The 25,540-nt window shown below is 52.0% G+C and overlaps 1 protein-coding gene across 13 annotated transcripts in view; it reads left to right on the top strand.

Moving 5' to 3' along the window:
• The window catches only part of ACTN4 (actinin alpha 4), a 72,580-nt gene that overhangs the window by 19,296 nt on the left and 27,744 nt on the right, over positions 1–25,540 (top strand). For 11 of the 13 annotated variants that reach the window (XR_004347077.1, XR_004347078.1, XR_004347079.1 and 8 more), the window contains exons 2-3: positions 24,735–24,849; positions 25,029–25,148. Coding sequence is in view for 10 of the 13 variants with exons in the window: in XM_032614368.1 (XP_032470259.1) it covers positions 24,735–24,849; positions 25,029–25,148 (235 nt within the window). In the remaining 3 variants the exon portion in view is untranslated. Of the gene's footprint in view, positions 1–18,886; positions 18,929–20,044; positions 20,225–22,703; positions 22,951–24,734; positions 24,850–25,028; positions 25,149–25,540 lie in introns of those variants that run through there. The other 2 variants (XM_032614367.1, XM_032614377.1) reach the window with 2 other exon arrangements.

Here is a 25,540-nt window from a genome sequence, read left to right as displayed (position 1 = left end):
CTCTGATAAACGGTGGTTGAAATGAATGGTGGTAAAAAGGGCTTGCCCTGGCTGGTTTTCCATCTCCGGACTCTTTCCTTTTTCCCCATTACTGTAGATAAAAGAGTTGGCTCCTCAGAATCCCTCTCACCATATACATATTTTTAGGATCTGGCTCCACGTTTCTGTGAACAGAAATAGTGGAAAGTTTTTTTCATTTGTTTTTGTTTTAGAAGGCCCCAAACAATTTTCCTACAAAGGCAGCTATTCTGCGCACACAATAACCTGGTGAACAATGCCAGCCTTCAAAATTACCTGCCAGTTCAAATTTTGCACCCAAGTGGCAGTTGTGCAGAAATGCTCATTTAGGATTGTTCAGCTAAACTTGACTTCTGGAAGATATTGGCAGTCCGGGTCTTGTGAAAGAGATCAATTCTAAGTTCTGTGTAGACAGAAAAGCCAGAACGCAGCACTAATCGCTGATGAGAGAGTTGGTGGATTTCAGGAAAACGGGATCTACTAGGTGTGCGATAAATTTGTTAACTTTTGGGGAAAAAAAAAAAAAAAAGACACTTATCCGTGAAGAATTCATGCAGCCTTTTTTCCTAAGCTCTAATTAAGTTCCCTGTTTATTGGATTAATGGCCCCACAGAGAAAGATCCTTATCAAACTTTGCATTGGATCTGTCTGTCTGGGAAAATCCAGGAAACTCCCCATAAAGGCATTGCCCTCAACTTCAATTTTTTTGGGCTCCATTGCCTCCTTGCTGGTTTGAGTATTTCCTGGCTCAATTGTTTTCTCAAGCTGGCCTTGAGTCCTTAGATGTTATTTGTGTGCCTAGAAATAGCTGGAGGAAAAATGGTTGTAATACTTCACATTGCTCACTGCCTCTCCGGTGGATGGAAACTCTCTCCGCAAGGGAAAGGGCTTTCCACCCAGGAAAAGAGCTGGGTGGAGAAGACTTCAGTCACCCCTTCTGGCCATCACGTTATTCCAGCAGGGCTCTCGCTGTACCATAGTGACTGGGCTGAGAAAGTTTCCAGCTCACCACAGATTGGCAGCCCAAGGTGCGTTAGGGTAGAGACCAAATTGGTAGGAGTTCTCATAAATGGGCTTTGCTGCTAGCCATGTGGACCACCCAGGGGTGTTTGTTACACGAGGTTCTGTTTTTTTGATCTGTGTCCTTTTTGGTGGATTTAGAATGAGTGGAGGAGGAAGGAAATTAATTATGGAGGGGAGGAGAGGTTGGGCAACAGACTGATAAGGAAGAGAAGCCCTCTCACCAGTTTTAAATAATTGATCCCAGCACAATTGATGAAGAAGATGGCGTTGTCCATGCACTCAGCATTTACTGAGCATTAATCCAGTACGTGCCATAACCAAGATACTGGGTAAAGAGATGTGAACAAAATAGCCCTCTTTGTCCTCATGGAGCTTACGGCCCAGTGGGGAAGATAGGCATTAAACAGCAGCAAAAACAACAAAACCCCCAAATATATAGTGTTCCAAATTGTGGTTCTTGTTTTGAAGGAAAAGAGCAGAGCCCTTTAAGAGGGCACAGTGGGGAACTTGCCATAGATTGGGCAGGAGCCACCCTGGGAGAAGAGTGTCCCGGGCAGGAGGACCTGAGAAGCGTGGGAGAAGAGAATGAGACCAGGGTGCCTGGGGCCGCGAGTGGGAAGGGTGGTGTGAGGTGAGATCAGAAAGGTGACAGCAGCCAGAACATGCCTCCAGTGAGGATCTTAGATTTTCTCCCAAATGAACGAGAAAGCATTGATTCCACAAATATTTACTTCAGGCCAGCCACTGTTTTAGGCACTGGGTATATAATTGTGGGGGAAAAAAAAAACAAAAACAGAACCATCCCTGCCCTCATGGGGCTCTCCGTCAAGTGGAACTCCATGGAAGTATGTCCTTTTCTGCTGCTGGGACAGATCCCACGATAGCTCGTAAAGCGTATAGCACTTTAATATATATTCCTTGAGGGACTTCCCTGGTGGCGCAGTGGTTAAGAATCTGCCTGCCAATGCAGGGGACATGGGTTCGAGCCCTGGTCCAGGAAGATTCCACATGCTGCAGAGCAACTAAGCCCCCATGTGCCACAACTACCTGAGCCTGTGCTCTAGAGCCCATGAGCCACAACTGCTGAAGCCTGCATGCCACAACTACTGAAGCCCATGTGCCTAGAGCCCATGCTCCGTAACAAGAGAAGCCACCACAATGAGGAGCCCGCTCACCGCAACAAAGAGTAGCCCCCGCTCGCCACAACTAGAGAAACCCCATGCGCAACAGGGAAGACCCAACGCAGCCAAAAATAAGTAAATTAATTAAAAAATTTTTTTTCTTAATTAAAATAAATAAATAAATAAAATATATTCCTTGGGACCCTCGTGGTCCAGTGTTTAGGACTCGGAGCTTTCACTGCTGAGGGCATGGGTTCGATCTCTGGTTGGGGAACTAAGATCCTGCAAGCCACACAGTGCTTCCAAAAAACCCCCAAAAAACTGTTTTTATCCCCACCTTATGGTTGAGGAGACTGAGATTCAGAGAGGTTATGTGATTTGCCCAGGGTCACTCAGCCAATAAACAACAGAACCAAGAATCAAACCATGCTCTTTGTCCTTTTAGGTTATTTCTCCCATGTCAGGGCTGAGTGATTGATTCTCTTCTTTCTGACTTTATATACCCCTGGTAGTAAGATTCAAGGACTCCTGGTGATGCTTGGACTTCAGGCATATCAAAACACCTAGAGCTTGGGGTCCTGCAGGATGGGGTATGGCAAGAGGACAGAGGTGGTGATATCCCTGCTTCAGTAGCCTGGAGCTGTGCATTTCATCTTTACCACAACGTCTTAGGTTGGAGACAAGCGTTTGACTGACCCACATGTCTGGGAAAACCTGTCTAAGTGGTGGTGTAGAGCTGGGGAGTGACTTAGCTCTCTGGCCAAACCTTCTGGGTGCAGTCTGCCTATATATGGCCTGGCCATATATAGGTGATGGCAGTAGGAGTTGTCTTCTGTGTTCCTGGTGGGAGGTGTCCAGCTACATTCCTTTGTAGACAAGCACAAACTAGATATTTTTGAAACTGAAGGTCTGAAGCCAGCCAAAGAATTAATCCCAGTCTGAAAAGCACATGGTGAGGGTACAGCCAACCTGGCTGGGGTGTCGCCTTCTCAGCTTTGTTGCTTTTTAATAAGCCTAGAAATATCTCTTAAGAGGGAGGATCTTGGGCCCTGGTGGCGCAGTGGTTGAGAGTCCGCCTGCCGATGCAGGGGACATGGGTTCATGCCCCGGTCCGGGAAGATCCCACATGCCGCGGAGCGGCTGGGCCCGTGAGCCATGGCCACTGAGCCTGCGCGTCTGGAGCCTGTGCTCCGCAACAGGAGAGGCCACAACAGTGAGAGGCCCGTGTACCGCAAAAAAAAAAAAAAAAAAAAGAGGGAGAATCTTTGTGAACATCTCCAGCCACTTTCCTTTTCCTTCTAGCTGACAGTGGAGGCCTCCAGCCATCAAGGGCTCAAGTCTGTTTTGCTGTTGTGCACACTTTGGCTAACGAGGTGCAGAGGTTGCAGCCGCTACCAGAGTTTTGTGATGAAGGGTCAGCTGGATGGGCCCAACTCTTCATCACTCAATCAAGAGGCTTCGTAGCAGAGAGAGAGCAAGACCTGGATGCAGGGGCTCCTGCGGTGCACGGCCCTGCCAAGCAGAGGCCGAAGCTGGGTCTCTTCTACAAAATGGGACCGATAATGTATTTACCTTAGGGTCAGGATTTAGTAAGGAGGATCAGTACCTGGCGGCTCTTTTCATTCTTACTGTCTACTGGGGTGGGCGGTTGGGATGGAGTCTTTCTGAGGTCTCATCCTGTGGGATCTGGAGTCCCAGTTGGAGTGATTGGTTGGGGGAGTTTGGGGACCAGGGAGCCTTTCTTCAATTAGGAAACTGCAGCCGGAGAATTAAGATAATAGAGCTGTCTTATGGTGTCTAAGTTGAAGCCAGCTGCTCTTTGAAGATTGACCCTGAGATCCAACAAGTTCAGCTGCTAGATATGGAAGCATTAAGCATTTAAGGGGGCCTGGAAGTAAGGTTCCTAGAAAGAGGCAGCAATCTCTTGCTCATCCCCGATTGTCTCAGACCCAGGGTGGAGGACGGAGCCCCTGTGGTTGAGCGGCAGACTCTGGGCGAGAAAACTAAGCCAGGCGGGGCCGAATGCTTTGTACAGCAGTGTCCTGCAAGTGGGCCAGAGTGGGCCCTGCCGGCCCTCAGAGGAGGCTAGATGACTGTGTCCTGCAGAGCGCCCCATGTGTCCTTCCCTCTGGGAAGCCTTCCACCCCGGCAGGGCCTCTGGGGCCGGATGTGAAAGGTAAACAGGCAGCCCTTCTGCTCTGCTTTTCATCTCAGGAAGCCCTGAGGTCCCACCGGCTCCCCTGAAGCAGCCTCATAGTCCCTGTGCAGCAGCATAACCAGTGTGGCCCAGGCACTGATGCTGAAGCTTGAGCAACAACCCCCGGCCCCTCCCATCCATTCTCCACATGGGAGCCAGATAATAGCCTGCTTGAAATCTTGATCCATATCCCAAATCTGGAAGCCCACTGGGCCCTGCAGGCAGGATCTGTTCCTTCCTCTCCAGCTTCATCTCTCTCCCTCTCCCATTGTATCACTGTGCTCCAGGCACACCAGCTGCTTCTCTGCTCCATGCTCTTTCCTACCCGTGGAATCCTCTTTCCCTCGCCAAATCCCCACCCAGCTCCTCCTAATTCTTTAGATCTTCCCCACTGTTGGTGAGGAAGTCATACTCAACCCCTCCAGCCTAGGCTAGGTCTCTGTCTTAGGGGCACACTTTTCACCTCCACTTTTAACTCTAACCATCCTTTGATCTCTCCACCACCCCACCCCACCCTGCGCTGTGAGGGCCATGAGAGTAGACACAGAGTCTGTTTTGTCCACTGCTATGTCTCCAGCATGTAGAACAATGTCTGACAAATATAGGTGCTCCAATAAATATATATTTATGGAATGAATGGATTAATAGCAAGCCGATCAGGCAGGTGGAATGGACCTGCCACCCACCTGTTCACCCACTTATTTGAGTGCCTTCTATGGAACAGCTTGGTGTTAGGGGCAAAGATTGATCACCCTCAGTTTCTCTGAGAAACAAGGCACTGACACTCTGCAGGCCAGTCGAGTCCCAACTAAAAGCTGGCCCTGCGGTAAGCTGTGTGCTCTGGAAGGTTATAAGACGTCCTCCCCCAGGACACTTCCAGACCCAGTGGGTCAGCCAACTGTTTTGACAGAGTTCTGCATCAGTGCCTGCCAGTTACCAGCCACAAACAGGATGCTTTTCAAGTGCAGAAAGGAGGGGAGACATCACTGTCACCTGAAGAGTGGGGAAAACATTGTTAGGATAAAATTCATCCCTTTTTGTGCAAATACCAAGCTAGGTGTCCATGTGTTGTGTGCCAGGCACTGGTCCAAGCCTCAGGGATGCAACACAAGAGAAGGCCCCTGCCCTCAAAAAAATGAGACACGAGGCTAAACACAGGGAGAGACCTTTTTAAATTTTTCTTTTTTTAAACTTATCTCTTTTATACAGAGATTGCTACCTATTGCAAATTAACTTAGTATAATAAGAGACAATAAAGTGTTTTGTTTCTAGAGATAGCTACAAACATAAAAACGTAGCCCTGTGGTTTAACTGGCTACCCACCTTCCTGAAACCCAGCTTACTATGGTACCGTGCTCTGGGGCATCCCACTCGTCTCCATGTCCTGAGCTGAGCTTGGAGATGCGCAGTACCAGGGAAGGAAGCGCAGTCTGGGCTATCTTTGGTGGCCATTGTTATTTATGGGGCATTGGCAGAGAAGTCAGTACTGTGGAAAATCTAGAGAAAGATAGAGGCTACACGGTGTGGTTGAGCAGAATTCGATAGCTCCTCGGCGCTCTCTGGGCCATGGGACCCAGAACAACACAGCCACCCTGTCTCTGCTGTCAGGCTTGGCCTTGGGCTTGGTCTGCCACGTCCCTCCACACCTCCTTCGCTGTCGGTGTGAGCGATGCCGGGGAATCAGCCTCTCTGTGTTCCGAATCAGGCCCCTGGGACCTTCTCTCTGTTCGGGAGACAAAACCTGAGACTGTTTCTCCTTTTAAATGCAACTTTGTTCTGCAGGAGAGGAGAAAAGCTGGAAAGAGATGGCTTGTTCGTTTGACGATAGTGAGGTGTACTCCGATATGCCTTTGAAAAGGGCCCGTTTGCCCAGCAGCCTTTGCCACATAATGAGAGGAGAGGAACGCGGGGAAGTTGGTGGGAATCTGAAGCTGGGGGTGGGCATGGGGTGGGGGAGAAGTTCACCTCAGAGCAGCCCGGTCTGTCTCTCTCCTGTAGGAAAGTAGAGTGGTGCTGGATGGTTCACCAGCTGGGTTCTATACTGGGGAGAAGAAATGTGCTTGGCTATTGGCCTTGGTGCATTTAAAAAATGTGTAAGCCTCTGCTGGCTGATTCCATTTCCTCACTTCCCGATTACTTCTCAGCCCCAGCAGCTCCCCTGAGTCTGCCCTCAGAGGTCTCCAGAGACTGGCTAATTACCATCCCTGAGGGTGTGGGCGCAGCACTGCCTAATCCGGATGTGCTTGGCGCCTCCTAAGTGCCAGGCGTTGTATTAGGTGCTGGGGATGCAGGCAGTGGTCCCTGCTGTCTCTTCTCAACCTCTCTGCAGTGCATGGTCCTTTCAAAAAAAAAAAAACCCAACACATTTATGAACATATACAAAAGTGGAGGGAATCCTTATGTACCCATCACCCAGCATCAACAATTACCAAAATTTTGCCAAACTTGTTTCATCAGCTTCTCCCAACACACTCCCTGCTCACACTGTTTAAAGACAACCCAGACATCACCCATAAATGCTTCCGTGTGTTTCTCTAATGGATATGGGTGTCTGTGTTTTTGATGGAACAGCACACCACTGTACTGGATGTTTTTGAGCATGCCTTAAGAAAAAGAAAAGTTCTCCCCTTTGCCTTCCTTCATCACCTTCTCTACTTCTCCACCATCTCATCCTCTGTCTCTGAATCCTTTCCCTCTTCCCACCTCTGAAATGGGGACATCTCACAACATCCTTTTCCCAGGAGGATTTTATCCCACCTTCCCCTGGCCTTAGGTCCCACACCAGTGTGGATGACTCCAGGTCCCTAGTCCTGACCCCCTTCTCACACTCTGGTGCAATTGTCTGCTAACATGTCTCTGTCCCCTGTTAGACTTGAGGTCTTTCGTGGAGGAACCCTATCTCATTTCTCTTTGTATCCCCAGCACCAGCACCACGGCTGACCCTAGGAGAGACTCAGGAAATGTTTGAATGAGTGAGTGAATGAATGCACGTGCAAACAAATGACCTTTCTGCCGAATCTTAGACATAAGTTTCTGCACACCAACTGGTTGTTCAGCATGTACTTCACTCTCGGCGTGTCCCAAACCAGACTCATTCTCGAGCCCCTCTCCCTGGGTTCACTGTACCCGGGTCCGACATCCAAGCCAGAAACATTAAAATCATCTTTTGACTCCTCACCCCGTCACGGGCACCACATTTTACTTATTTCTTTCTCTCAATTATCTCTCCTCCTTTCCTTTGCTACTGCCATTGTCCTCATGCAGGACCACATAGTAAGTGCTTAAAAGTGCAGATTCTAAAGTCAGACTGCCTGGGTGTAAACTGCAGTGCCGCCATTCGCTACCTTGAGCTGCGTGACTGCGGGGAAATGCCTTAAGCACTCCGTGAGGATAATGTCTGCCTCCACGGCCTGTGGTGAGACTTCGGTGAGTTAATACTGTGTGTCCCTTGCTCCATGCCGGGCACGTTGGAAGTGTTCTGACGTTGGCTCCATCATCATCACCATCACCCCTTGTTATACCATGTCCAGGTCTCCTGCGGCGGCCTCCTGCTGGCTTCACTCCAGTCTCCTAGTTCATCTCAGTTGCTCCATGAACATTATCTTTCTGAGACCCATATCTAAGCAGGTCACTGAGGAACCTTCCGATACCCAGAGAACAAGTTCTGAGTTCCTCGGCCTTTCTACCTTCTGAGCCCAGCTGACACCATCTCCTGCCACTTTCCCTTAGGGGTTCCCCAAACATTTCTTGCACGTTTATGTTTTTTTGTTCTTGATGTTCCCACCACGTGGAACAACCTTCTTCCCAGGTCACCACCTATCAGAATAGTGCTCCTCTTTCACGGCCCGGATCAGGTGTCACCTGACCTCTGCTGCCCTCGGATCACGCTGCTCTGCAGTGACTGGCTTACCAGTGTCCCTCTCCGGCCAGACCGTGCACTCCTCCAGGCCAGAATGTCAGGTTCTGTACATCGCCCTAGACTCTTGGTCGTGATTCTCTTTACTCATCCTGAATCTCAGTTCCTCCAGGAGATGGGAAGCTACCTGAAGGCCAGTTTCACCTTCATAGACATTTAGTTAAGTAAACAGAGGATTTCTCATTCTCTCCGCCTTTAGCTCTTCCTTTTTTCTTTGTTTTCTCGTCCAAGAGGAGAGGATGCTGTGGAAGTTAGAAACTCACGGCAAGGGTCTGCTCCCACCAGGGGAACGGCTGCCTGCTTTGGCCGCTCTGCTGTGAATTCCTGTTGCCTTTCTCTGGTTCTCTCCAACAGGTTCCATCTGTGGGCAGCAGGCCAGATGCTGGGGGAACTTTGGGATACAGGCCTTCTTATCTTCCCTTTGTTGCCCACCTTCCAGAAGGGAGCAGGCCCCAGCCATCTCAGACTGAAACGGCAGCACATGTGGTGTCTGCCTTCCTCTAGCCGCCTGCCACCCATGGAGCAGAGAGGATCAGAGGCTTTAGCAGGCGAGGAGACTGACGGGGTTTCGTGTCAGTGGAACCAGAGACTTCTCTTTCCCCTTCCATCGCTTGGCCTGGCGGAGCCCCGTCCTCCCCTCGATCTGGTGGGATGTAGGGGCTACTGTGGAAGGGGCTACAGCCATTTGGAATAGATTTTGCATGGGGGATTTAAGATTTAAAGCAGTGACATTTTTCAGTGGCACAGCTGTCTTTCAAGTTGAATCTCACGTGGAGCTGCCATATTATAAAATCGATTAAATAGCTGCTGAAGTTAATGTGAGTAGGGGGCAGCCTCCCTCTCTGCTGGCAGTCCTCACGGCAGAACTCTTTTCCGAATGCTGTTTGAAAATCACTCCTTGGTATCACGTCCACTTCTCTGCTGAAAGAGGCATTCCACTGTCCCTTTGTGGTTCACCGTGGGGCCTGTGTGTTTCTAAAGAAGATGGCTGGGGCCGCGGTGGGGGGGGGTCCTGGGTCTGCACGTTGGGTGCAGCTTCGTGCTGTGTGGGATAACGGTCACCTCCTGGTTCTGTGGAGGAGCAGGCTTTGACAAAGGACAGCGCGTCCTAGCGGCTCTGCCTTCAGGGTTCTCTCCATCCTCACTGCTGTAACCCTGACATCCCCACGGCCACCAGGGGGTCTTCCCACCCCGTAAATCTAGTCATGCTACTACTCCCCCCACAAGAGCTTCCTGCCATTCTTAGAATAAGACCCAAACTCCCCACCGTTCCTCCCCAGGGCCTGTAAGGCTCCCTCTGCTCCGGCCACACCCATGAGGCCTTTCCCACCTGGGGTCTCTCCTCCTGGAATGATCTCCCTCCTACTGGCAACTGGTTTGCCCTTTCTATTGGTTCAGACTCAAATAGCACCTCCACAGAGAGGTCTTCCTTGGCTGGCTGAACTTGATTCCCTCCCCGGCTGGCCCCCTCCTCCGGTTACTCTTGCTTGCATAACCCTATTTTTACTGCACCACCACTGTCTAATTATCTTCTTCTCTCTTTTTAAAATTATTTATTTATTTATGGCTACGTTGGGTCTTTGTTGCTGCGTGCTGGCTTTCTCTAGTTGCAGTGAGCGGGGGCTACTCTTCGTTTCGGTGCGCAGGCTTCTCTTGTTGCAGAGCACGGGCTTCAGTAGTTGTGGCACACGGGCTCTGTAGTTGTGGCGCACGGGCTCCACGGCATGTGGGATCTTCCCAGACCAGGGCTCGAACCCATGTCCCCTGCATTGGCAGGCGGATTCTTAACCACTTCACCACTAGGGAAGTCCCATTATCCTTTTACGTATCATCTCCTCCACTAGAATGTAAACTTCATGAGGGCAGGGATGTTTGTCTAATTCCAGTGCTCAGAATATGGCAGCATGTGGTGGCTGCCCAATACATTTTTTTAATTGAAATGAGTGAGTGAAGTTTGGGAGAGACTCAGAGCAGTGAGTCTCCCCCTACTGGGAGCTGGGGATGCCGGGGAGGAAGGATCTGATGCCAGCATTCTGAGCCCAGGCTGGGATGACGCTGGAATCCTGAGTTCCAGTCGGGCTTTGGTTCTCATGCAGTGTCAGAGCACTCGGACCTAACCATTTTGTCCCCTGGCTCTCCTCTTTTGGGTTCCTCTGGGGGAAAGCAGGCGGCTGGGGCTCTCTGAGCACAGGCAGGACTTGCCATTCTGCTCCAGCCTGAAATCGATTTCCTCCGGGCCCTGCCTTGAGCCAGGCCCTGTGAACAGAGGGAGGGGTTGAAGCCAGGTCTCCCCTACCATGTGTTGGGAAGAGAGTGGTATAGCCACTTGGCCTGAGAGCCACCAACCTTTCCCCCGCCTTCCCTAAAAGGCACACAATGGCAGTTGGGCTGCGCCTTTGTTTTATGAGTCATCGGTGCTAGCCCGTCATAAATTGTTTTTTCCTATACTATCAGAGCAGCTTTATCGGGCGTCTCCTATGCAATCCGGGAACGGATTTGATACAGGGTCAGTTAACATGTTGTCGAGTCGAAATCTGTCATTGTGCCCATATAAGGCAAACTCCTCGGGTTACTTTTTACCTTGGCAGAATCTCAGGAATGTCAAGGTAACCAGGCCACCTCAGCATAGCTCTGATTCTCGTTGGGTCACCTGACTTGCCCTCCCTCTCCCATGACTCACCCTGCAGCTCTGCACTAAGCCTGCCACCCTGGGTGGTGCTGGTGGCTGGTGAAATTGGGGGAGGGTCTCCGGAACCTGCTTGCTTCTGTGTCTTCCTTCAAATGAGAGAAACTATGTGAGGTGCCTCACAGGGGGCCTGACAGAGTGAGAACCAGAAACAGAAAGTAGCCTTGGCCAGACTTGAGGTTGGTTAGGAGACGATGTGGGCCCCGGCTCTGACACCTGCCAGCTGGCTTATCTGTAAAATGTAGAGCACTCAGAACAAATCCTGGTACATAGTAAGTGCTCAATAAATGTGAGTCATTTGTACAATCATGTCAGGTTACACCCCACCCAATCATAAAGACACCTCTGCTGTTTCCCTTTGAGGCTCAACCCCCTAGTAGCTTTAATGGGGCAGATTGAGCTGGTACTCAGAGTCCCTCCCTGGAAAACTGAACCCACAACTTCCCAGTGGCACCTCATTCCCTTTCCTCCCCCACCCGCCCCCCACACCCACACGCATGCAGAACAAGCCACTCCTCTGCTATTACAGGGCCAGGAGTCAGCTCTGCGAGAGCGCGGCAGAGGCCCCTTTGTCCTCTGACATCACACTGCTTCTGGAGACGGCTGCCCCTTATGACTGCTGTGTGGTTTGGCCAGGCCTTAGTACCAGCCCCAGGAAGGCCTGTAGGTTGGGCGAGCCAGGGTGAGAGTCTAGTGCTGTCCCTCTGCCAGGGCAAACGGTTTCACCATTTTTAATAGAGCAGTTATGAGTCAGAGGTTTCAGTCTCTCTTTACTGGTTCCTCCCAATCCTATAATTACCCTTTGGCTATAGAACCTTATTTTGTTTTTTCTTTTTTTAAATCCTAAGACACTGTTCATATTGTCCATCTCATGTGTCCAAGGGGTCTAAGATGGAGTGGTGATGGTAAAGGGAAAAAAGAGAGACTCCAAATCCAGAGTGATTTCTTAACCCACAGAAATGATGCCTTCTCCCCACCCACTCCAAGCACCATTCTAGTGCCACGCCAGGAAGTAGAGCCAGCACCGGCTTAACACAAGGCTGATGGCAAGAGTGGATAACTCTGAACACCTCCAGTTGCCTCTTGGCAAACTTTAAACTCCAAGCCTGGAATTTCTGGTCTGAGGCACCTCCCAGATTGACCGATGGATGGATTCATTCACACTCTTATCCAGTATGAGCCTCAGCAAAAAGCAGGCCTGCTGACGAGCTCCCGGCACCTCCTCAGGCCCCCTGCCAGTGCTGGCCCACTCAGAGATGAGGGGAATTGATCATGCCGATAAACGCCCTGTATTCACTCAGTCTCCACACTCTCCCTGCTTCTCAAAGGGATCGTCTTACGCCCAGGCTCTGAGAGTGGGAAGCCAGTGGGACAGAGTATATAGAAAACAGTGCATGTCTGTGAGTGCTGGCCCAGGCTCTGGTTCCCCCTGGTATGTCAAGAGCAAAGATTTCCAGCCCAACCCACTCCACTCTAGCCATGTCGCTCAGCCCTGCTTTTCACTGGAGCAGGAGAAGCCTTCTGACCTGACCGGCAGACCGGTGAATCAGAACGTCCCAAAAACAGGGAAAAGGGAAAGGGTCACCGAGGAGGAGTTTCAGTTGTCAAAGGTGTCAGGGCCGGCACAGTTGCTTGCCCTTCTGCCAACAAGGCCTAGTTTGTGGATCATGTAAATTGCTGCAGAAAACAAGCTGTCTGCTAGAAGGCGGCAGGGGGAATGGGAGTGTTTGCCCTGCCTTCAGGTGCCCCTGGCCTGTGGCACTCTTTGCACCTCTAGATTCTGTTCGGGAGTTCCTAGGGTGGGCCACCGTGGCCCAGGGTGGAAGGGGCACAGCGCCCCCTCTGACTTCTCCTCAAATGTCAAACACCTGTTATCTCGATGAGCCAGTCCATGGGCGGATTTGTCCAGGCTAAGATGTGATTCTAAAGACCCGTCCTCTTAGGCACCTGTTAGGATTCCAAGCCGCACGGTCTCGAGGCCAGAATTGGCTCACTTGGCTATCTTTTTGAAGGATCAAAGTTTAAACCAGACGATCTTTAATCTCCCCTCCCAAGCCGGAAACCCGAGCTCAGCTGTAAACCATTGAAAATAAATGGGGTTTTTGTAGCTCAGACTCCCTCTTCTCCAGGTGAAGGGCCCCCTGTGCTTGATTGTTTCACAGCAAAATGCCAGATGGGGCCAGAGGAGAGGTGGAGGGCAGGGCCCCAACCTCTGCTGCTGCCCTAATTTTAAAACTGCCTTTTGGGAGTGGAAGTTTTCTCTTTTAAAGGTAGCTGATTTCAAGGTAGGCCTCACTCATCTCCTCTTCCTGCTGAAAAGCCCTCCTTTGAAAGCGGAGCACTGCCTCCTGCGTCTACCTTGTGGGCCCCACCTGCCTGTAGTTCAGACCCTTATCTCCCTATGGATTCTGTGTGGGGAGGGCAGGCTCTTCCCCCTCAGGGAGGACCCAGTTCTTTGGAGTGTAATCTGAGTAGCTCTGGGTTGGTTGGTTGGTTTTCCCTGTGTGAGATGGCTCTGGAAAGGTCCATTTGAGAACAGACACAGGCTCAGACTGGGGCACCTTCCTACCCTGGGCTGCCTGTCCCCTGCTTCTCTGGGGTTTCTTTTAGCTCCAAGAGTCCAGTCCAGTCTAACAAATGCAGTGACAAGGCTCACCAGTTCTGCCTGGGCTTCAGATCCCTCATTTTTAGAACAAGGGGTTAGATTTGAGTGGTGGTTCTCAACCCTGGCTTCACGTTAGACTCAAACCCTGGTTTCATGTTAGAGCATTTGTAAAATATCGTTATTCTGGGACCCACCCCCAGGAAATCTGATTCATTTGGCCTGGGGTGAAGTTCAGGCTTTTTGTGTGTGTGTGTGTGTGTTACGCAGGCCTCTCACTGTTGTGGCCTCTCCCGTTGCGGAGCAACAGGCTCCGGACGCGCAGGCTCAGCAGCCATGGCTCACGGGCCCAGCCGCTCCGCGGCATGTGGGATCTTCCCGGACCGGGGCACAAACCCGTGTCCCCTGCATCGGCAGGCGGACTCTCAACCACTGCGCCACCAGGGAAGCCCAAGTTCAGGCATTTTTAAGAAGCTTTCTGGTCCCATACATTTATTGACCTTTGTTTTTCAGCTAGGGTCCAAGACATATGCATTGGGGCAAGAATAGTCTTCCCAGTAAATGGTGCTGAAACAACTGGATATCCACATGCAAAGAATGGAATTGGACCACACCATATACAAAAAAGTACCTCCAACTGGATCAAAGACCTAAATGTAGGAGCTAAAACCATAAAACCTAGAAGAAAACATAGGCATAAATCTTCATGACCTTAGGTTAGGCAGTGGTTTATTAGGTATGACACCAAAACCATAAGCAACCAAAGAAAAATAGATAAACTATACTCTCCAAAATTAAAAAAAAACTTTTTGCTTCAAAGGACACTATTAAGAAAGTGAAAAGACATCCCTCAGAATGGGAGATAATATTTGCAAATTATACACCTGATAAGGATCAATTGTCCAGAATATATAAGAAGTCCTACAATGCAATAATGAAAAGATAAATAAACCAGTTAAAAATGGGCAAAGGACTAGAACAGACATTTCTCCAAAGAAGATATACAATTAGAAAATGGTACATGAAAAGATGCCCAATATCATTTGTCATTAGGGAAATGCAAATCAAAACCACAATGAGGTACCACCTCACAACCACTAGGGTGACTATAATCAAAAAGCCAGATAATAACAAGTGTTAGCAAGGATGTGGAGAAATTGGAATTATCATACATTGCTGGTGGGAATGTAAAGTGGTGCAGCCTGTTTGGAAAACAGTCTGGCAGTTCCTCAAATGATTAAACATAGACTTACCATATGACCCAGCAATTACACTTCTGGGTATATCCCTAAGAGAACTAGAAATATATATCTACACAAAAATTTGTGCTTAAATGTTTGTAGCAGCATTACTCATAATAGCAGATATATATAATAGCAAAGGTAGAAATAACCCAACTGTCCATCAACTTATGAATGGATAAACAAAATGTGGTATGTCCATACAATGGAGTCTTCAGTCTAAAAGGAATGTACTACACTGTGGATGAACCTTGAAAACATGCTGAATGAAAGAAGCCAGACAGAAAAGGCCACATATTGTATGATTCCATTCATATGAAGTGTCCAGATTAGGCGAATTCATAGAGACAGAAAGTAGATTAGTGGTTGTCATGGGCTGGTTTGGCGGGGAGGAGGAGGAGAAATGGGGAGTTACTGCTGACAGTTCTGGGGTGATGAAAATTTTCTGGAATCAGATAGTGGTGATAGTTTTTCAATCTCATGCTAAAACTCACTGATGTTTATATTTTAAAGGGGTGAATTCTATGGTATGTGAATTATAATTCAATTAAAATTTTGATTTTCCAAACTATGAACATGATTAAAAAGATTACATGCATGCCTGTGATCCAGCTACTCTACTTCTATGTTGTATTAGTTATCTACTGCTGCATAACAAATTGCCTTTTCAAAGCTTAATGGCTTAAAGCAGTAAATATTAGAGAGAGAAAATGCAAATGAACCAGAAAAGTGCCTGGGTAATTCTGTTGTAAAGCCAGGATTTGAAGGATCTCTGGAAGCAGGAAGGACCGGATCTGATCATTATATTCCTTTACTTATTTGGTAGTCAAGAGGCCAGGCAAAGGGGAGGGGAGGTTTGGGGGAAGACCGCTTTATGTCAGCCACCAGAAAGCAGCCCGTCAACTTGGCGAATCCTAGGGTGGAGGTGTGGCTTCAACAACTGCAGCGCTGCTACCAACGACGGCACCTTCCGGAACAGGAATAACATAGTAATGACTAGAACCTCTGTTGAGTGCTCACTGTCTGCCAGGCTGTGTGCCGTGCTGCTTCTGTGTTATCCTGTTGAGTGCCCACACCCGTCATGTCTGTTACCCTCATTTTACAGGGGAGGAACTTGAAGCTTAGAGCGGGGAAGTTCATTTTCTACAGCCACACACAATGCGTGGCAGAGTGAGGATTCGGACCCACGTTTGTTCAGACTCGAGAGCCCTTGCTCTGGAGCACTGTGCCATGTTGTCCTCTCCTCACCCTTGTAGACCCTGGCAGATTGATGGCTTGACATGTCTGTCAGCTCCTCAAGCTGTCTCCTTCTAGCCCACCTACTGCTCCGCCCCTGTCTAGGCCCAGACCTGAACCCCATGAACCAGGGTCTCTGCAAGTCCAGTGGCCTCGGATGCCTGAGCGAAGAGGGCTGCTGAGGGCTCCTCTCTTCCACTGGAATGGCACGCCGAGGGCATTGTCTTCCCTGGCTTGTTTTTCGAACGACTACAGCTCTAGGATTATTTCTGTGAACTCCTGAAAGCAAAATAGACTTATCCCTAAGTAGGGACCCTCACCAGTATAAAATGGGATTGGAAACCATGAAGTCCTAAATGGCTGGCCATGAGAAGCACCAACCCTGTTCCATTCATTCTAGGATTTACTGAGCACCTACTATGTGCAAGGCGCACTGTTCCAGGCAGTGGGTCCTGCAGCAAATAGGACCCTGCTCTCATAGAGTTTATGTTACACATGGGAGGGAGACTGGTTATGGACAGAGAACCTCATTTCTGATAGCAGTAAGTGCAGTGAATAAAACAAAGCAGAGGGAAGTGACAGCATGGTGAAGATAGCAGGGTCAGGGAAGGCACCCTGGGATTATGGCATGAGGGAAACTCTGAGTGATGAGAACTAAGCAGGCTGTAAAGAGCTAGAAGAAAGTCTTAGACCAGCGTTTCTCAGGAGGAAGGGACTACACTCCAGAATCAGCCTGTTGCAGCAATAACATACACGTTTTCTGGTGCCTCGCAGGAGATTGGCTGACGCAGGAATGTTGGCTACTGGGAGGGGTCGTGGGGGAAAGAGCTGGTTTCTGGATGGACACGCAGGACCTTTGGAATGCTCTCTACTCCACTCTGCGGTATTTATACCTCTCCTCCGACTGGGAAGTCAGCTTTTTCATGTAGGCCGAGAAAACTCCGAATAAGGCAACAGCAGGCCAGGACATAAGAAAGAAGCATTCCATATTTCCCTGTAATTGCTTTCAAATTAGGTTCTGTTGTCATGGGGCAGGCACACACAGCACGCCTGCTCTGTCCCTGGCTGGATATGGAGTTGGGTCCTGAACGGGCAGCTAATGTGTCCTTGTGTTGCTGAACCACTGGCCCCGATGACCCATGCTGGCAGGGCTATCTGAGTCCCATGTTGCTGCACCCGTCTAAATTGTGGTCATGTCATCATGACCAGATCATTTTCTCTTCTCTCAGCCTGGTCCCTGGTTTTTATCTTCAGAATCTGGTAAAGGCAGTGGATCTTCAAAATAGCACATGTATAATCTCAAAACCGTTCCAGAGGCTTCACAGACTTCCAGGATGGATCCATGCAGATGTTGCCAGGGCAATCGCCTGTTTGCCTGGGCCGCTGGTAACCCAGATTCCGGAAGGCTTAGCCGTCGGATCCTGAAAGCACCTTTATAGTTGGTGATGAAGCCCAGGGGCCAGGGGAGCAGTCTCTGCTTTCAGGAACTGAGAAGATGCCCCACTGGGGCCAGGCCTTGCCTGAAGCCTGGCAGTAGCTGGCAGATGGGTGATAAGAAGGGTGGGTGCCTACCCTAGGAATAAATAGCTGTCCCTCCCCTGTGTCCAAGCCCCGGACACCCTTCCTGAGGTCCTGTGGAAGCAGGAACCATGGGCAGCGTCAGAGGCCACACCAGGCAAGGTGGGAGTTCAGGAGGCAGGATGGCGCCCTCCCCCTCAAAGCAGCCAACGCCCCAGCGGAGTGGCAAACCCAACACGGTATTGCAGAGATGAGGTTTGAAAACTCCCAGCTCCCTAGGGAACCCTGTCTTGCCTCCGAGTGCCCTGGGGGAGTTCTTCCAGCCAGCCCTGGTCCTCTGGCAAAGATATGCAGCTGGTCCTTCTGGGTCAGGCTGCTGGCCTGTGATGTTCTGCTAAGGGGGTGGGCGGTATACACAGCGGAAGGCGAGGGGTGCAGCACGAGACAGCGAACAGTTTTTCCTAAAGTCTTGTCCAGTGTGGAGTCAATGGAATCCACATGTGAGCATCTGCTGGCGCGTAGAAATAGCGCAGCCCCCAACCCTGGTCCAGGAGCTCTCCTTCGCCAGTGCTAATAATCAGAGCCAGCATGCTTGCCCCAGCCTGAGGTCGCAGGTGAGCCCATTTCTAGGTCCAAACTGACTTTACAAAAGACTCCCTTCAGTCGGGGTTTAGTGGAATTCCAGCTTCCAACTGACATTTCCCTCCACGCCACCCCCTTCAGTACTAAGAACATGTTTTGTGACACGTAGTCGGTAAGAAGAAAAGGGAAGGAAAGTTTTTTCAGCTGGGTTAGCCGCATCCCACCAGGATCCTTCCTTCTTGCCCTTGGCATCACTCTGCCCGCTGGAATACCACTGGGTTGCCCCATGTCTTTCGAATGTTTGTTTCTTCCTTGGTGACTGCCCCAGAATCAAGAGGGTTTACCTCTTTGGGTTGGGGGAGGGAGTCATCGATGAATAGCTCGTTAAAGCCCACTGCTGCCACATTCCTGGCTGTTTAGTTCACCTCCGGAACAATATGCATCATTCATTCACACAACCACCCCACATCCTGGCAACGGGGAGGGGTCCCTGTGACACAGGAAGGACTTTATGACCAGTGATGCTAGGCCTTCTCCCCCTCCCCCAACGCACAGTGACAAAGCAGAAACAGCTGGGGGGGGCGGTGTCCTCTGAGGTTTGCCTTCCCCAGTGCATGGGCTTCGGGCCTTGGCACAGGGAGTGGTGACTGGATCCCAAACAAACCAACAAGCTCGTCCTCTCTTCTTCCACCCCGCCTCCCCCCTACACCCTGTGCTATTTTAACAACCAGAAAAGAATCTTTAACAGGCTGCCAGTGTGCAGAGGAAAGTTTTGAAGGCTATTCTCTGTGGGTTTTTTTTCACGTGTGTTCTCAAAGGCAGACGAGTCCACATCCTTCCTTCCTCCCTAGATAGGTCAAGGGCTGGGTGCAAGCTCCCTTCACAGGATGGCAGGGCCAGGCCTGGAGCAGCACGGCCAGCATTGGCCTCCCACACTGGGCTCAGGCCACCCTTTAAGAGGCAGGCAGGCTTTTAGGGAAACAGCCCTGCCTGCCTCGCTTTGTGAGCTCAGCTCCAGTTTGGGGACTGAGGCTGGGCGGGGCCCTTCTTGACTAGGTTCTGCGGGCTCTGCTTTGCCAGGCCGGTAGGTAGCATTCCCCTCAGAGGAATGGGTGGCCGCCCCATATTTGTGTTAATAGCTGTGTGACCTTGGGCAAGTCACTTAACTTTTCCCTGCCTTAGTTTCCTCATCTGTAAAATGGAGATGATAATATCTCACATGACCGTGGGGTTGGAGGTTTTAAACACTTACTATGTGTAAATGGTAAGAACTAGCAATTAGCGTTTACTGGCCACCCCGCCCCCGCCGCCATCAGAATGTAAATTCTGGGTCTGTTTTGCTTCCTCCCATGCCCACTGCCTAATCGTGCCTCCAAGTCAGGATTTGTCAGCCAGGTGATTGCATGGAGCGCCTCTTAGGTGAGGTGCTGGGGACACGGCCACCACTCAGAATCAGTACTGCCCCTGGAAAATGACCTTGACAATAAAACCCAGATGAGCTTGAGATGCTTTTTGCCTTTCCCTTCTCCCACAGAGGGCCAGTAGCTCCGGACCCTCCCAAATGAAATTGAAACCTTGAGTTTGCCTTGCTTGGTTACAACTGTCAGCATTTCCAACACGGCTACTCTGCCTTCCTCCTCCTGCCAAGTTTCTCGTAGAGGCCCTTTACCTTCTTTTTTTCCCTGGTCATCACACATTGACCCTTGCCCCCTTTGGGTCAATCCCCACACAGCAGCAGCCCCATGAGGGTGGCCCTGCCAGCCTCATGACACAGCCTGCTCTCCCTCACTCCCTTCCTTCCTCTCTCCAGCCGGGCTCTGTTCTCGCTGCCACAGGGCCTTTGCACATGTTGTTCGCATTATCTGGAAAGTCTCCCTTATTTTCATCTTACTCATTCTCCATAGGGAAACTTGCCCATGTCCTTCCGGCCAGTAGATCAGGAGCTGTTCCCTGGCATCCTAAACGCTCTCTTCAGCTCCCTCTCTGGGAGTGGGAGGGAAGAGGACAAATGCAGGTTGATACCTCAGAGTGTGGCTGCTGGAGCCAGAGTACCTGGCTTTAAATCTAGCTCCGCAACTTTCCAGGTGCGTGACTACCTGTGGGCAAGTCATGTCACCTGTCAGACCCTCGGTTCCCTCATCTGTAAAATGGGCCAGAAATAGCAACTACCTCACAAAGTAGCTTTGTGGATGAGAGATGTTAACATCTGACGAAGTGCCTAGAGAAGTGCCTAGAACAGTGCCCGACACATAGTTAGCTTATAGAAGTATCTGCTGTGGTTGTTACTGTTACCACTTTTCCTAAGGGTGTCTCTTCTGTAGTTGAGTAGTTGCTTGGTTAATGAGATCCGTCCTCTTCCTCATCAGAGTGGGAGCTCCTCAGAGTGCAGCCTGGGTCTGTTTTTGCTCACTGCTGTGGATTCAGCACCAGGCCTGGCCCTGGCTCAGCATGTAGCAAATCCTCCCTTGTCGTGGGAGTGGATATGTCCCGCCCCACAGGGACCTGGGCATCGCGGAGCCCGTGGGGCCTGCCACGCTCGGGCAGTCGGGCCCTATAGCCCGTGCTCTGACAAATCTGCATGGTGGAGGGGGTACAGTGGGCCCACGAGATGTCCATCTATAGCAGCCACCCTCCACACTACCCACCCCACACATCTCAGTCTAAACTGGGTAGGGAGAGGGAGTGAGTAAGCAGAATGTTATTTTTGTAGCCAAGTAGAAGAAGCTATGAATTTTTCATGTCCCGTTGGAACTCCAGCTCCTACTCACCAGTCATGCCGCGTGGAGCAGTGGCTGCGCATGGTGGGCTCGTTCCCGAGGAGGGCCTCGTGACTCCCGCTCCCCTCGCCCCGAGCCCAGGACTCGGCGAGCCTCTGGTGTCAGTAGATGCTCCTCGTCTTCCAGGAGGAGAAACAGGGCCACACAGGCCGTGGAGTGGGGATGAGAGGCCTGTCGGCGGGGTTCCCATCGTGTGTCAGGTTCAGGAGAATATCCACAGGCTTTTCCTCACTGCCGAGGCCAGGCCAGTGGATATTCTCCCCTAAGCACCTGCTCTGTATTCTGCTTGGGCCTCTGCCTGCTTCCAGCCAGGGAGACAAGTACAGGACAGAGTTACCATTTATTTAAAAATAGTCCTTTCCCTGAGATTTGTATAACACTGAGTACTTAATCTGTGCCAGGCACAGTCATAAGTGATTTACTTGCATTGTTTTATTTAATCCTCATTTAAGAGGGGAGATTATTGCCTCCATTTCACCAACAAGGAACCTGAGGCTCATTGCTTGCCCGATGTTACCCCGCCGGCAGGTGGCCTCAGTGGCCGAGGCAAGATTGGAATCCAGGTCTGTGTGGGCCCCAAGTCAGAGCTCTTGTTTCCTGCCCAGAGAAGCTGAGCAAAGGTGCAGAGATGGGACTCATGTTTGCAGGGTGGACGGTGCCGTGACCACCTGAGGACAGACTGCCTGAACCCAATGAGGCGAGGTTCGTTCAGAGCCTCCACAGGTTGGAGTGAGGGTCTGCTGTATCTTGTTACCACTCCACCCACGGCCGTGGGGTAAGGGCCTTTGCAGAGAGACGGGCTCTCGTCCATCCTTCCTGGGAGTGGAGTGGGAAGCAGCCGGGGTGGCTGTGTTTGCATGTGTGCGCATGCTCAGTCCATCTGGCTCTTGATGCCAAGCTCTGTGCCAGATGTTTTAAAGCATTCCCCCCCACTTAGCCCTACAGCAAATACAGGAGGTAGATTCTGATAAGTCCATCCTACAGAGAAGGAAGCTGAGGTGGAAGTAGGCCAAGCCACTTGGTTGGAAACACAGAAGTAAGCCGAGGGGCTGGCATTCAAACCCTGAAGGGTTACCCCAGGTGTAACCCAGGCAGGCCGAGGCGGAGAGGGTTGCCTTTCAGACACGTGCCCAGCTCTGCCTGCAGCCCAGGCACCTAGATCTCAGCCCAGCAGCAGCGCAGCACCAGGGACGCCTGCCCTCTGGGAACTGCCCTCTTGCATCCTCGGCCACGGGATGTAATGGGCCACTTTGCTGCCCCGCAGCATCTTTCAGGCACATGCCTTAGCAGAGGCCCAGCATCCCCTGCCACTTCCTGCCCCAGCCTGGCCTGCTGCTGCCCTCTGCTTTACAGGGTGGCTGAGTTCCCCGCCCGCCCGCTGCCCGCCACCGAGGCTGCTGTGCTTTGGGCATTCTATTTATTTATTTTATTTTTTGGCGGTACACGGGCCTCTCACTGTTGTGGCCTCTCCCATTGCGGAGCACAGGCTCAGCGGCCATGGCTCACGGGCCCAGCCGCTTCGCGGCATGTGGGATCTTCCCGGACCGGGGCACGAACCCGTGTCCCCTACACCAGCAGGCGGACTCTCAACCACTGCGCCACCAGGGAAGCCCTGGGCATTCTAAATGCATGTGCAATGTGAGACTCAATCCCTGGGAGCACGCACACATGCAATAAGACCCAAAATGACTGGAGAATGCTGTCAGATGCCAAGGGTTGAGCGCCGTGGCGGGGGCAGGCAGGGGACGGAGAAGGCACTCAGTGGAAGAGGCGGGCCAGGTGTCGAGAGAGGAGGAGATCCTGGGAAGCACGGGCTGTGCGGAGAGCTGCCGCTTATGAGCACCTGCCGTGTGCTCTGCAGGCATTGCCGCTTCGAACCCTCACACTGACCGTGACCCAGGTGGTGTCTTCATCAACAGGTTGCAGATGAAGAAGCTGACGTTAGGAAGGTTGGGTAACCTGCTCACATGAGTGGTGTAGCCCTGGTCTGTCTGAATTGAGAGCTGCAGAGGGGAAGGAGCGTGGGAAGCGAGGTAGGGAAGGCGGATGCCTTGCTGAGAACCTGCTCCTGGCCAGAGCCCAAAGTAACTCATGCTTGTGGGGAGGCAGAAGCAGAGAGAATGGTACTGTGATAGATCTGCACGAGGAGGGGGCATCCGAGTCAGAATCGGGGTGGGGCAAGCAAGTCAGTGGGGGCATCCGGAGGAGCCGCACTTGGGACTGATTTTGTGGGATGGGTGGGTGCGGGCTGAGGCGAGGCGGAAGCGGGGTAAAGGTGCCCGTCGCTGAGGAGACAGCTTCACGTGGGTGTCCGTCTCCGAGGTGGAAGAACTCTTCTTCGTGTTGGCGGGAGGCGGGCGGGGTGCCCTGCCCGTTCGCAGCCCTCCCCCCGCTTCGGGTTTGGAAGGAAACCTTGTACCTGTGGTGCAGCGTATTAATCAGGCGGCTTCTTTGTCTGGGAGGGGCCTTGTGTTGAGTCTCTGAATGAGCAGGGCTGGTGACAGTTGTCAAAACACATGGTCCTTGGCCAGAGGCTCCTTGGAAGCCCCTCAGCCCCACATGGCCTCTGCCGGTACCCGGGTGCACATGGGCTCTTGCGCGTTCCTGGCTGTCGGCCCACCTCCACGCTGGGCCCTGCAGATTGACGAGGGCAGAGCGGGGGGACTCCCGTGAGAAACAGGTGTGGGGTTTTTCCCAGATCTTGCTGCAGGGGCCTGTCTCCCCAGAAGGCATCTGGGCACATGCACCTTAACTGATGTGACGTGCACCCCTGGCGCTGAAGTCTGATAACACGCCCCAGCCAGCAGGGGGCTGAGTGGTGGTTACTACTCGGGCATTCTGCGCTCTGGTTTGGGGTTTGGGCTTCTTAGCGACGGGCCTCTCCACCTGAAAAGGCCCCTTCGCCTTCCAGCACCCGCGTGCCCTGTGATCCTCCGGCAGTTCCTCCTTAGATGTGGTTGCCTAACCCTGGTGGGGGTGGGTGCCTGCCTCCCACTTGCCTTCCAGCCCCCTCTGAGATATACTGGATCTTAAGATGTGGAAGGGTGGGGCGTGGGATGTTCTCCAGGGAATAGAGGGTGTCTGGCCTCTAGGGAAACAGCATATGTAGGGGTGCCACAAGGGTCGGAGGATCTGTGCGCCCGGCCTTTGGGGGAGGTGTTGCCACTGGGCTACTGGCAGTTCGAAGAGAGACTGACTTGAGCAAACCTTGAATTTACAGGAGGCTTGTTTTCCAACTGCTTTCCTGTCCCAAGTCATCTCTGTGCCAGTGATGGGGAAATTGCTGCTCCTACCTGAGGGGAGGGGCAGGTGGAAGGGAGCCAGGGCCGTGGGGACCTGTGGTCTGCTCTGCCCGCTCAGGGGGATGGAGGGCTGGTGTGTCTGTCCAGAAGAACGTGTCCGCGGGAGCTGGACCCCTGCTTCTTGTTTCCATGCTCAGGACCTGGTTCCGTCAGCCCCTTTGCCCGATGCGTGCAGTGGGCCCACTCAGGGTGTGGTGGGGCCAGCACTTGCTCTGAGGCTGGCCGACGTGGCTTCCAGTCCACGCTCTGCCACTCGTCACCTGGCTGACCAAGTGGTAGTCTGGTAACTGCCCTGAGCCTCAGTGTCCTCAGATCCACCTGTAAAGACCAGATCCGCTGTAAAGACCAGAAACAGTGTCATTGTTGATAAAAGGTGGGGCCCAGGACCTGGCCCTGAGCAAGGGCCCCGTGGCAGCCGTGCTGTTGCGGGGTCAGGGCTGTGACCCGGCCCTTTTGCTGGAGAGCCCTGACGGACACGCCGACCCTCCAAGCCATGCTCTCCTCTGCTTCCCCAGACCTTCACAGCCTGGTGCAACTCCCACCTGAGGAAGGCCGGCACGCAGATCGAGAACATCGACGAGGACTTCCGAGATGGACTCAAGCTCATGCTCCTCCTGGAGGTCATTTCAGGTGAGGCCCCCTCCTGCGGGTGCCCACGGGATGCTACCCACCCCGCCGTCCCATTGCTGCTCAGGGAAGAGCGAGGCCTTTACCAGCTGCAGCAGCACTGCGCTGGCACGGGCCTGTTCTGGGGAGCAGCGGGGACCCTGAAGCTCCTCTCCCTCTCTTTCTCGGTGTTTGGCCCTCAGGGGAGCGGTTACCTAAGCCGGAGCGGGGCAAGATGAGAGTGCACAAAATCAACAATGTGAACAAGGCACTGGACTTCATCGCCAGCAAAGGAGTCAAGCTGGTCTCCATTGGGGCGGAAGGTGAGCTCAGATGGGGCCCGACCTCTGCCTTGGGAACAGAAGTTGTGTTGGTGACAGAGAGAGCACTTGGGGGTGCCTAAAGCCCAGATACACCAAGCAGCGACCACAGTGACTGCCCTTGATGTGATGCTGGGCCCACAGACCTCCTTCCCTTCCCCCAAAGGATAATCCAGCCCAAGACCAGGAAATCCAGCTCACCCGGTCATGAGGGGCACAGGGGGAGGAATGGCTTTGACTTGGACCCCGGACACCCTCACTCGCCCTCCTGGTGCCGGGCCTGAGGGACACAGACCGACACGTGACACGGCATCTCTCTGAGCCAGCAGCACCTTCGCCCTTAGGCCCTGTCTGGTGTCTGCAGGCAGGAGGGCTCAGAGTAGGGGAGGGCGCTT

This window comes from Phocoena sinus, chromosome 19 (assembly GCF_008692025.1).
Source record: "Phocoena sinus isolate mPhoSin1 chromosome 19, mPhoSin1.pri, whole genome shotgun sequence".
In the NCBI taxonomy this organism is placed as follows: domain Eukaryota; kingdom Metazoa; phylum Chordata; class Mammalia; order Artiodactyla; family Phocoenidae; genus Phocoena; species Phocoena sinus.
The sequence above is the reverse complement of the archived record's forward strand: the minus strand, read 5'-3'. Positions and strand labels throughout refer to the sequence as shown.